A 14080-nucleotide genomic window follows, 5' to 3' on the forward strand; every position below is an offset into this window, starting at 1 on the left:
AAAAAAAAAAAAAAAAAAAAAAAAGACATAAATAAAGCAGCAGGTATTCATACAGCGTATATACTCAAACTATACTAGGTCAGGTTTATGGTAGGACTCCACTATAGCGCTGGAAAACATATGAGGATTACGTACTGTTTTCCACATATACATACAATATATATACATGTAGACACAATACTAGTGCAATAACTCGTAAAGAGAAAATATTTTCCTTCCCCTCATTCATCAGGATAATTAAAGTGTGTTCTTTTAATTTTATCTTCCTTTTTATTACACTCTAAAAACCTTTAAGAAAACAAATCTTAATTTACGTGCGAGGCAAAATTGATTTACTTTCTCTAAATAAATTTATTTTTATTAATTTTTTTTTTATTTCTAATGCTTATCACTTTTACTAATAATATATTAATAATTAATAAATAATAATTTAATATTAAATAATAGGAACTGGAAAAGAAAAAGAAATAAATAAAAAATATTTTTTTGTATTTTATTATTTATTTTTTTTAACTTTTTTAACAAAAAAAAAAAAATAATAATATAGGTTGAACCTAAAAAAAAATTAAAAACCTTTAACCTAGACTTAAGAGTTACTATAGAAGAATTTTAGTTGAAAAGACTAAAAAATTGATTTTTGGAGAAGTTACAAATATTTACAGTAATTCAATTATTTTCAAAAGTAATAAAATTCTTCGCACAAAATTCAATTATATTCAAAAATCTTCTTCAAAATTTAATTAATTTCAAAAATTGTAATGAAATTCTTGGCAAAATATTATTGCAATTATTTTCTAAAATTTTCCTTATTTTTAATGATTTTTAATATTTTTTATAAACTTCTTCACTAATAATTCAATTATTTATTTATAAATAATTACAAGAGTTCAATTATTTTCACAAATTATAAAATAATTTCTCTGAAATTCAATTATTTTTAAAAAATTTAATAAAATTCTTGTCAAAATTTCAATTATTTTCCAAAATTTTCCTCACTTCAATGATTTTGAATATCTACTATTTTAATAAAATTTGCAAAAAAAGAATTCAATTATTTAAAACAAATTTTAATAACATTTTAATAAAACATTCAGTTATTTTCATAAAAAATAAAAATTTCACAACAATTCACTTATTTTCAATATTTTTTATAAATTTCTTCACAATAATTCAATTATTTATGAATAAATAATTGCAAGAATTCAATTATTTTCACAAATAATAAACTAATTTCTTTGAAATTCAATTATTTTTAAAAATTTTAATAAAATTCTTGGCAAAATTTCAATTATTTTCAAAAATTTTCCTCACTTCAATGATTTTTAATATCTACGATTTTAATAAAATTTTCCAAAAGAATTCAATTATTTAAAAAAAAAAATTTTAATAACATTTTACGCAAACCTTTAATTATTTTCATAAAATAATAAAAATTTCACATGAATTCAATTACTTACAAATTTCATCTATAAATTTCTCCATAATAACTCAATTATTTTCATAAATAATAAAACTCACGCAAAATTTTAATTATTTTTAATACAATTTTAATCGAATTCTTCGAAAAATGTATTCTTAAAAATTTTATTAAAATTCGTCAAAAGAATTTAATTATTTTCATTGATAATACAATTTCCCCAAGAATTAAATTATTTTAAAAATGTGTATCAAAGTTAGTTGCAAGAGTTCAATTGTTTTCACAAATAATAAAATAATTTCTCTGTAATTCAATTATTTTCAAGAATTTTAATCAAATTATTGTAAAAATTTCAATTATTTTCAAAAATTTTCCTCGATTAAATTATTCTCAAGTATAATAAAATTCTTTTTCGAAATCCAATATTATTATAAATAATAAAGCTCATCGTAAAATTTCAATTATTTTTAATACAATTGAAAATTAAAAATTTCAATTCAATTAAAAATTCTTTAAAACTTTATTAAAATTCATCTAAAGAATTCAATTATATAAAAATTTAGTAATAAAATTCTTTATAAGAATTAAATTTTAAGAAACATTCAATTATTCAATATATAATTTACTTTTGTATTTAAATAATTGAATTCTCGTGGAATTTTCTAATAAAAATTGATTTAAAAATGAATTGTAATTATAATTTAATATTAAAAGCATTATAGCGTGAATTTTTAGAAATAATTGATTTTTTATAAGATTTCAAATTAAAATCTCTGAAAATTTCAATTTTTTATACTTTCAACTAACAATAATAAATTTCTTTGCAATAATTCAAATATTTTCATAAATAATAAAACTCATCGCAGAATCACAATTATTTTTAATACAATTTTATAATCGAATTCCAGGAAAAATGTAATTATTCTTGAAAATTTTATTAAAATTCATCAAAAGGATTTAATTATTTAGAAATTTGTTGATAAAATTCTTTATAAGATTTTAATTTTAATTTAATTATTAAAATAAATTATCTCTCTTTAGTGGATTCATGAATAAAAAATTAAAATAAAGCAGAAATTGTTATAATAAAATAAAGAAAAATTAAATAAATAAGATAAAAATATATTCCAGAATTAAAAAAATGTTAAAATATATATTTTTTTTAATTACAGGGAAGACTTTGGCTTTCCGGACAACGAATCTGTATTCTTGCAATTGGCAACATGGGGGCCGAAAGGAAATTCTTTGGTCTACGTTTATCAAAATAATATTTATTACCGTCCGGCCGCTGAAGTGCCAGATATTTATAAAATAACAAATTCCGGAGTTCTTCATACTGTATATAATGGCGTACCTGACTGGGTTTACGAAGGTGAGTTTCCATTTTTATTAAATAATCCCCTTTTTATTTTTTTATCCCCTTTTTATTATTCATTACTAACGGGACTTAAAAATTATTTAATTACTATCAATTTTTTACTTCTATTTTCAACTATTAAATTTAATTATTATTTTTTGTATTTTTATTATTATTATTTTTATTATTATTTATATTATTAATTTATTATATTAATTTTATTTTTATTTCATTACTAAAAGGAAATTCTAATTTATTTAATTACTATCAATTTTACCTCTATTTTCAACTATTTAATTAAATGATTATTTTTTTTGTATTTTTATTATTAATTTATTATTAATTTTATTTTTATTTCATTACTAACAGGACTTTTAAAATTATTTCATTTCTATCAATTTTACTTCTATTTTCAACTATTTAATTAAATTATTATTTTTTGTATTTTTATTACTCTTACTTTTGTTATTATCTTTATTATTAATTTTATTAATTGTTATTATTTTTAATTTTTTTTTATTATACTACATTGAAAAAAATTGATTTAATTCAAATAATCTCTTACTTGATTATTGAGAATTAAATATTTACTTGAATCAAATAATTTTTATTTGAGTCAATTAAATGGTATTTGAACAAAAAATTTTAGTATTTGAAGCAAATACCATTTAATCTCGCATTTAATTCACTTAAATAAAAATTTGATTCATTGACTCGAATAAAATTTATTTGATTCAAATAAATATTTAATTGATAATAGTCAAGTAATCAGTTTTACTTGAATCAAATAAATTTTTTTTCCAGTCTATTATATAAATCACCAAATTCAAAAATGTGCAGAAAACGAATGTAAAAATACTCTCAAGCGGTTTTTTATTGTTTTTTCATTTACTTTTTCAAAAAAAAAAAATGAATGTAGTTAGAGGACCCTATGTTGCAAAATTGGTCCCACGAGCGCAGGTGTTTCGTGGTTATGAATGGCGACATTTTATCGCATGGGACCAATAGAGAACGATCCATTGGAATGGACATCACGTATTAAGTTCGGGACATCGCGTGCCATAGGGCGTAAATTTTTACTTACTATTCCGTACTACAGTATTTTTTTACTATATGCTGCCTGCGTTAATTTACTCTTCTATTAAAACCAGAGATATCACTGGATCAGATTATATAAAATAAACACTTGAAAAAAAAAAAAAAAAAATACCAGTAAAGAGAAGAGAAAAAAAACACTGTGTACTCTTCATGAATACTGAAATACAAGCAAAGAAAAAGTATTTTCTTTCCAAGATTTTGAGGTCAACTGATATCATAAATGTGTAATATTCAATTCTGACGGACGAAATCCCGATGAAAAAGTGTCGTGATTTTTAAGGGAATAAACTTATTCTATTCATTCTTAAGTAAACGTCTCACAAAATTGTAATTTATCAACGAAATTCTAAACGTGGTTCTTAATACTTTCTTCGTGATGTATATTAAAGTGATTCAAATATTTTTTTAAAAAATCGTCCAAAATTCGAAAGAAAAAGAAAAAAAATTAAATTAACTAGAAAATTCTACGATAATTCAATTATTTAAATACAAAAGTAAATTATTTATTGAATAATTAAATGTTTCTTAAAATTTAATTCTTGTAAAGAATTTTATTAAAAAATTTTTAAATAATTAAATTTATTTGATTCCTGTGAATTCCTGTGAAATTTTTATTATTTATGAATATAATTAAATGTTTGCGTACAATTTTATTCAAATTTTTTTTAAAATAATTTAATTCTTTTGGATAATTTTATTAAATTTTTAAATAATTGAATATTCTTTTGACGAATTTTAATAAAATAATTCAATTATTTAAATACAAAAGTAAATTATTTATTAAATAATTGAATGTTTCTTGAAATTTAATTCTTGTAAAGAGTTTTATTAACAAGTTTTTAAAAATAATTGAATTCTTTTCACGAATTTTAATAAATATTTTTAAAATAGTAATATTTTTCAAGAAATTCGATTAAAATTGTATTAAAAATAATTGAATTCTTTTGGATAATTTTATTAAAATAGTAGAAAATAATTGAATTTCCGCAATCATTTGTTACTTCTTCCAAATTCAATTTTTTAGTGTTTTAAACTAAAATTCATTTCCAAATCAATTTTTATTAGAAAATTCTACGATAATTCAATTATTTAAATACAAAAGTAAATTATTTATTGAATAATTCAATGTTTCTTAAAATTTAATTCTTGTAAAGAATTTTATTAACAAATTTTTAAATAATTAAATTCTTTTGACGAATTTTAATAAAATTTTTTAGAATAGTTGTATTTTCCAAGGAATTTGATTAAAATTTGATAAAAAATAATTGAAATTTTGCGATGAGTTTTATTATTTATGAAAATAATTGAATTATTTGCGAAGAAATTTATTATTGTTAGTTAAAAGCTTAAAAAATTCAAATTTTCAAAGATTTTAATTTGAAATTTTTTCAAAATTCAATTATTTCTAAAAATTCACGTTATAATGGTTTTAATATTCAATTATAATCTAAAAATTTAACTGAAATTCATTTTTAAATGAATTTTTATTAGAAAATTTTACGAGAATTCAATTATTTAAATAAAAAATATATATATTGAATAATTGAATACTTCGCAAAATAAAATTCCCATAAAGAATTTTATTATCAAATTTTTAAATAATTGAATTTTTTCAACAAATTTTAATTCATTTTTTAAGAATAATTACCTTTTTCGAGGAATTCCATTAAAATTGTATTAAAAATAATTGATATTCTGCGATGAGTTTTATTAATTTTTAAAATAATTGAATTTCCAAAAAGAATTTTTTTTATTCTTGAAAATAATTGAATCCCTGTAAAAATTTAATTATTTATGAAAATAATTAAATTATTGCGAAGAAATTTATAAAAATATTGTAAATAGTTGAAATCCTGTGATATTTTTATTATTTATGGAAATAATTTAATGTTTGCATAGAATTTTATCAAACATCTTTTTTTAAATACTTGAATTCTTTCGAAAATTTTTTATTAAATTAGTAGATATCTATTGAAAATCATTGAAATGAGGAAAATTTTTGAAAATAATTGAAATTTTGACAATAATTTTTTTTAAATTTTGGAAAATAATTAAAATTTTGACAAAAATTTTATTAAACTTTTGGAAAATAATTGAAATTTTGACAAGAATTTTATTAAAATTTTTGAAAATAATTGAAATTTTGGCAAGAATTTAATTAAATTTTTTGAAAATAATTGAATTTTCCAGAAGAATATTTTTATTTATAAAGATAATAATTGGGATTTTGTCGAGATTTTTTTTTATAAATTTTGAACATAATTGAATTATGTGATAAGAATTTTATTACTTTTGAAAATAATTAAATTTCTGCAATAATTTGTAACTTCTTCAAAATACAATTTTTTTTTAGTGTTTTTAACTAAAATTCGTCTATAAATCCATTATTTTTAATAATTAGGTAATTAAATATATATTGACAAATTTAACTAATTTCAGAATAATTTGAATTATTAAAATTTTTCAAAAATCTAAGTTCATTCAAATTTCTAATTAAATTCATTCAAACATTGAATTTTTATAAAATTTAAAATTGAAACCGTTTGAAGTGCATTTATTTATGAAAATTGTAAACGCAACTCTTTTAAAATTGAATTAATTTTGATTTTTGAAATATTTAAGTAAAATTATTCATTAAATAATTTATTTCTTTTATGATAGTTGTTCAACATTTTAGGTTTTTAAAAATAAATTTTTGTCAGAAATTAAAAAAATCGGTTTTGTATTAGAATTCGTGGTAATTATATAGTTTATGAGTCAAACAAAAAACACACAACAAATCAAAATTTTCTTATTAATTCTAAAAATTTATTTTGTTTCAGTACTTTTAATAAAAATTCCTGACTATTCCCTGAATTCCCTATGTCAGAATATATAATTATTATAATTATAATAATATTAAAACCATATATTTCAATTCATATTTTATTTTTACAAAAAAAAATTTGAATTCAAAATTTGTACCTTCTATTAGTAATAATTTTTAAAATTGCTAATTTTATTTAAAAAAGTGAGCGAGAAATCAGCGAATTGTTGCTAGTAGAAATTAAAATAGAAAAAAAAGGAAAAAAGAATAAAAAAATATTAAATTCGCGATATAAATCGTGTGTGTAGAATATATATATCCATGGTCAGTGTCGATCTTGCAGAATAAACTCCAAGTTCAAGATACACTCAAACATCTATTGAAAGTAAAGCTTCGTGAGTTTATTCGGCAGATCCAATATTTCTACTTCCGCCTTTGGCCAACTATTCGCAATCTTCTTTTGCTTCATCTTCTCTCGCTCTCTTATACTTGTGATTCAATGTAAGCGCGCACTCTGAGCATTTCGCCAAGGACATATATATACAATTTGAAAAGAGAGATGTTGTGTATTTATGGTCGTCTTTAAAATAAAACTAGCCTATACCACAGACTGCGATCAACTTTCAATTGACTGACTTTACACAATAAGTTCCGGATATATCTCTGTGCTCGCTATCGCCGGAACTACATACACACACACACACATACATATATATACACAAAGTCATGTCAAAAGCTTTAAAACTAGAGACGGATATCAACGAGAGTTGAAAGTTACAGCAAAAAAAAAAAAAAAAAAAATAGTGATCGACTCTATCAAATTTTAAAGTCAATTTCTTTGGAAAGAAAAATTTTCTGACAGAATATTCAATAAATGATCGAAAAAAAAGTTGTGTTCAAATATTGACATAGTAAAAATTCTATTTTGTATTTGTTTTTTTTTTAAGAAAGTTAACCTCAAAAATAACACGATATTCGCACTCATCTACTAAAACCTACTATTTACTACTTTTTTTACGATTTGCATATTATTTTTTATTATTAAATTTTATTATTTGGATACTTTTTTTATTTGTAACACTAAAAGCTCCTTTTTTTCTGGTTTGAGAATTTACACTATTTTAAATTTGTTAACAGTTGGAATAAAAAAATTAATTTAAAAAATTTTAATAAAGTTATTGGAAAAATGTTTTAAATTTAAATAAAATTTTTCAAAATAATTGAATTCAAAACAATTCACACAAATTTTTCGTAATTCAATGATTTTTAACATCTACTATTTTAATAAAAAATTTCCCAAATGAATTGAACAATTTGAAAAAAAATGTTTATAAAATTCTTCGCAAGCATTCAATTATTTTCATAAATAAAAAAATTTTCAAAGGAATTCAATTATTTAAAACAGAATTTTCCTAATAATTTTCGAAAAAAATCATTTACTTAAATAGATTTTTTCTAAATTCTTTAATTATTTTTAGAAATAAAAAAATCTTCACAAAAATTCAATTATTTAAAACAGAATTTTCCTAATATTTTTCTAAAAAAAAACAATTATTTAAATAGATTTTTATAAAATTCTTAGCAGGAATTCAATTATTTTTATAAATAAAAATAATTTCACAGGAATTCAATTATTCAAAACAGAATTTTCCTAATATTTTTCGAAAAAAAAAAATTATTTAAAAATAGATTTTAATAAAATTCTTCGCAAGAATTCAATTATTTTTTAAAAAATTAATAATAATCGCTGCAAGAATTCAATTCCTAAAAGAATTGAATAATTTAAAACAAAATGTTTATAAAATTCTTCGCAAACATTCAATTATTTTCATAAATAATATACAATTTTCAAAGAAATTCAATTGTTTAAAACACAATTTTCATAAAAACTTTTTTTAAAAATCATTTCTTAAAAATCATTTCTTAAAAAAGATTTTTTTTAAATTCTTCTCAAGAATGCAATTATTTAAAAAACTTTATTAAAGTTCGGTGACGAAAATTAAATTATTTTCGTAAATAATAAAAATTCATCGAAGGATTTCAATTACTTTTAATATAATTTTAAATTAATTCCGCTAAAAACGCAATCATTCTTAAAAATTTTAATAAAATTCTTGGAAAAAATTCAATTATTTAAAAAAATTTGATATAATTTGTTTCTTAGAGTCTAATAATTATTTTCAATTCATTTTTAATTCCATTTTTTTAATGAATTTAATTATTATCAAAATTTTTAATGCGATTCTTCGTAAAAATTTAATTATTTTAAACAAAATTTTGATAAAGTTCTTTATAAGAATTCAAAGTTATTAAGAAATATTTCATTATTCAATAAATTATTTATTTTTGTATTTAAATAATTGAATTCTCGTAGAACTTTCTAATAAGAATTGATTTAGAATTGAATAAAATAAAATGATTAGAGTTTTGAATAATTTTATTTATAAATTTCAAGAAAAAAATGATTGAATTTTGAAAGAAAAAAGAATTACTTTTGTAATTTTTAGAAATAGTTAAATTTCAAAAATTCTTTACATTGAAATCATTTGAAATATTTTAATTCCTGTAGACAAAATAATTAGGTATTTAAATATTTATTTTCAAAAATTATTCTTTTTTTTTAATGTAATTAAGAAATTATAAAAAAATTGAGTCTTCAAGTTTAATTTTTCGATAGCTACTTTTTTACTACTTTTTTCTGTCTTTAAGCTACTTTTTTAAAATTAATTATCGAGAACAAAGTCTGGATCTTCCAAATTTTTTTTTATTTTCTAACTTTTACTTATTTCGTTCGAAAAATAATCAGAGGAAAATAATTCGACAAAAGAAAATAATTAGAAAAATAAAATTAATTTGTTTGCAAATTGAATTAAATAATTTTTATTTCGATCAAATAAATTTCTTTTAGTGTAGTTTTGAGTAATAATCAAATAATTTTTATTTTATAAAATTAATTATTTTGCATATTGAGCCAAATAATTTTCATTTCAATCAAATAAATTTCTTTTAGTGTAGCTTTGAGTAATAATCAAATAATTATTATTGCAATCAAATAAATTTATTTTAGTGTAAGTTATAGAGATTCGAATAAAATTTAATTGAATCAAGTGAATATTTATTTGATTCAAGTAAATATTCACTTGAATTAAATAATTTTTATTTCAATCAAATAAATTTTTTTAGTGTAACTTAAAGTAATTAATACATTAAATTATAATAACGAGTTGCGCACAATACAAAATATTCTAAAGAATGCAAAAAATTCTAAAAAAAAAATAAAAAGAAATAAATTTCAGAAATTGATGATTAAAATTCTATTTTTCAAGAATTAAAAGAAATTTTCCCCATTGAATACGCAATACACGGTAAATTGTTAATTTAAAAAAAAAACGAAAATTGTAAAAAAAAAATGCACATTATTTTCTTGCGCAATTAAAAGAAAAAAAAGAAGCGAAAAAGATAGAGAAATAATAATCAGAATTCTATATGAAAAGAAAAACGTTACGACACTGATGTAGAATGTGACATTGATAGCGTCTAGAGGATTTGAAGAAATACGTTTCGCAAATCCTTTCCCGCTAATGGAGCCCTGTTGCTCTGGCTTTCGATTCCCTGATGTGTTCTCTTCCACCTGCTGCTTTAATAATAATCCCCGAACACATAGAAACCTTTATAAAACTTCAACAATTCCCATTCTTTAATCAAACATGAATAAAACTCAGAATTTTTATTGTCATGAAACTTCTATTTCAATTTGAAAACTTTTCAAAATTCCACATTTCTCAATTCACACACAATTTTTCTTTTCCTTTTTTTTCTTTTTTTCAAAAAAAAAATCTTTGTTTAAATAAATGATAGGAAAAATAAATTCTTAATTTGCACTTAATTTTTTGCAAATTTTTTTTTTAATGCATTGAATCTAATAATAATAATTGATCTATAAAAAAAACTATGAAGTATTTTCTATTTTGAAAATTTTTTTTTCGAAAAATAATTTTGTACCAAGTATTTTATTAATCAATATGAATAATTTAATTATTTTCTTTTTTCCTTGTTTTCTCTTCTTTTAATTTTTCAATTTTCTCTTATTTTATTTTTTTCTTATTTTTTACATTTTCTTTTATTTTATTTTTTTATCTTTTTTTATTTTCGTTATTATAAATTATGTGCCAATTAAAAGAAGAATAAAAAAAATTTGAAAAAAGAATAAATTGAAAAAGTGTTCGTAAGAACATTTTTTTCATTTTATTTTTTTTTTTTAATAATAGATTAGGAAAATTTTGAGAAGCAAGTCGAACACGTCTGATAGGGAATATGATAAAGAAGGAGGAGGGGAATCTTCGAAATACAACAGTAGCTCGTTGACACGTGAGCGTTAAACACCATCACCATGTTAGTTGACATCCTGATTGTACCTGAAGGATTAAATTAACCGAGGGTCGTTTCAGGACAAAGCTCGCGTTAAAGCGCTCACAGAAATTTGGTGCCGAGAACTTTACCTCCTATGGTTACGAATTTCAATCCCCTATGGGCATAATATACCCAAATGCGGGGAAAGTCACGTCGCCTTAAGTGACACCTGTCAAGAATCGCAGCATCCCTCTCTCTATAATATAGTTTCACGAAAGATCAAATAAATCTATCGCACACTTCTATTAAACTTCACATTTACTTTCATCTCCTTTTCAATTTTTAATACCGAATATATTCATCAAAATTATTCGAAAATTTTATTTCTTCTAAATTTATAATTTCTCTAATTAATTTCACGGAAGAAAAATAATAACTAAATTTCTAATTTCTAATTAATTATAATTTTTTTAATTTTACCAAGAGAAAAGAATAACTAAATTTCTAATTTCCAATTAATTAATTTTTTTTATTTTACCAAGAGAAAAGAATAACTAAATTTCTAATTTCTAATTATTAAATTCTTTAATTTTACCCAAAAAATAATAATAACAGGGCTTGGATCGACTTTAAGACTAAAAAAAAAAGTCGCGAAAAGTTGCACGAAATTTCAGAAAAAATGAATAAGAAAAATAAAATTGTAAAAAAATTACAATTATGAAAATTTTTTTTTTCTATTATTTCTTTATTATTTAAAAAAAAATTTTAATAAAATTGTACGAAAACATTTAATTATTTTTATAAATAGTAAAAATTTCACAGGAATTCAATTATTTACCAATTTTTTATAAATTTCTTCGCAATAATTCCATTATTTTCATAAATAATAAAACTCGTCGAAGAATTTTAATTATTTTTAATACTATTTTAAATTAATTAATCGAAAAATTCAATTATTTTCACAAATAAAGTTTAACACAAGAATTCAATTATTTAAAATAAAATTTTCATAATATTTATTATATTTCGAAAACATTAATTATTTAAAACAATGTTTGAAAAAAATTATTATGAAGAATTCAATTATTTTCAAAAATAATAAAATTTTTCACAGAAATTCAATTTTTTTAAAACATTTTAATCAAATTTTTCTTAATAATTCAATTATTTTCAAGTAAATAATAAAATTCTTCTTCAGGAATTAAATTATTTTTGAAAATTTTAACAAAATTCTTAGCAACTATTCAATTATTTTCATCAAAAATAAAATTAATCGCAGGATTTTAATTATTTATAATACAGTTTTACAGGAATTACTCAAAAAATTTAATGATTCTTAAAAATTGAATTTCAATTACTCGAAAAAATCAATTATTTAAATAAATATTTTTTTAAAATTCTTTGGAAGAATTCAATTATTTACAGAAATATTAAAAATTTTCACAGGAATTCAATTATTTTTAGATATTTTAATAAAATTGTTTGAAAGAAATCAATTATTTTAAATACAATTTTAATTAAATTATTTTGAAATAATCCAATTATTCTTTTAGATTTTAATAAAATTCTTCACGAGAATTCAATTATTTTCATATATATAATTCTTCTAAAGAATTCAATTATTAAAGATAAATAACAAAATTATTACCGAAAATTCAATTATTTTGAGGCACTTTAATTTCTTTGCAAAATTCCAATTTTTCCTCAATTGAATGATTTTTAATATCTACTATTTTAATAAAATTTTTCAAAAGAAATTCAATTACCTATTTAAAAAAAGTTTAATAAAATTCTACGCAAAACTTTAATTATTTCCATAAATAATAAAAATTTCACAGGAATTCAATTATTTACAAATTTTTTATAAATTTCTTTGCAATAATTCTATTATTTTCATAAATAATAAAATTTTTTTTAATGAATTGAATTATTTTCATAAAAAATAATTAAAAATTCTAGAAAATAATAATTGAATTAAAGTGATGAAAATAATTTTGAAGAAGTTACCTACAGCAACAATTGAAGTCAAAAAGTAATTGAAAAATGTGAGAAAAGTCGATTAGTCGCATTTTACTTAAAAAAAAATCTGGAAAAAGTCGATTAGTCGCATTTTTTTACAAAAAAATAAAAAATGTCGCATTTCCTTAAAAAAGTCGAAAAAGTTAAAAAAAAAAAAAAAGTCGAAAAAGGCGCACAATCCGAGCCCTGTTATAATATTAACAAAAAAATAATAGTAATAAAAATAGTAAAAAAATAACAATACACAGACAGAATCAATAAAAATTGACTCTCGAATTTTCTTATTCTTGTAAGGGAGTTACAGTTTCGAAATCGATTTTATGTGCGGATTTCAACAAGACATGTAAATCAGACTTTATTTTAAAATCCACCGGTGGAAAATCTCTCAACTTGCTTTTCTCCTCAATCGAAAAAGGATACATAGCGTTGTCAACGAGAAACTCCCAACCTGATTTGAAACAAAAATACAAGACAGTGGTGGAAACTTTTTTGGCAGATACTGCACTTTTTGTTTTTATTTTCTTTTCGCAAGCCACAAACAACATGAAAAAATACAACGGGGAGAAAAAAAATATTTTCCCTCAGTCCCCCACTTTTCAGTAAAATAATTTCTTCGAATTTAAATATAAAACTCAAACTAATTATTTTATTCTAATTTAATACATTTATGTTAATTTTTTTAATTTCTTTGAATTTGTTGTATTTATTGCTTATTTGTGTTGTATTTGTTGTATTTATTGTTTTTTTCTGTTGTATTTGTTTCGTATTTTATTTATTTTGCATTATATCGTATTTAATTCAGTTAAATTTGATTTAAACGACAAATTTAATTAATTGTCAAATTATTTAATTGTAAAAATTAATTGTCAAATTATTTAATTGTAAAAATTAATTGTCAAACTAATTTAATTGTTCAACTTATTTAATTAATGTATTTAATTTTCAAATTTATTTTCTTGTTAAATTTATTTAATTTGACAAATTTATTTTGTTGTAAAATTTATTTAATTTGTCAAATTTATTTAATCCTTAA

General features: G+C 19.7%; 1 protein-coding gene across 5 annotated transcripts in view; it reads left to right on the forward strand.

The window, feature by feature from the left end:
• The window catches only part of LOC122507861 (venom dipeptidyl peptidase 4), a 607787-nt gene that overhangs the window by 505300 nt on the left and 88407 nt on the right, over positions 1 to 14080 (forward strand). For all 5 annotated transcript variants that reach the window (XM_043620807.1, XM_043620809.1, XM_043620806.1 and 2 more), the window contains one exon: positions 2590 to 2789. In XM_043620807.1, coding sequence (XP_043476742.1) covers positions 2590 to 2789 — 200 coding nt within the window. The remainder of the gene's footprint in view (positions 1 to 2589; positions 2790 to 14080) is intronic.

Source organism: Leptopilina heterotoma, unplaced genomic scaffold (assembly GCF_015476425.1).
Source record: "Leptopilina heterotoma isolate Lh14 unplaced genomic scaffold, ASM1547642v1 Lhet_52, whole genome shotgun sequence".
Classification (NCBI taxonomy): Eukaryota; Metazoa; Arthropoda; class Insecta; order Hymenoptera; family Figitidae; genus Leptopilina; species Leptopilina heterotoma.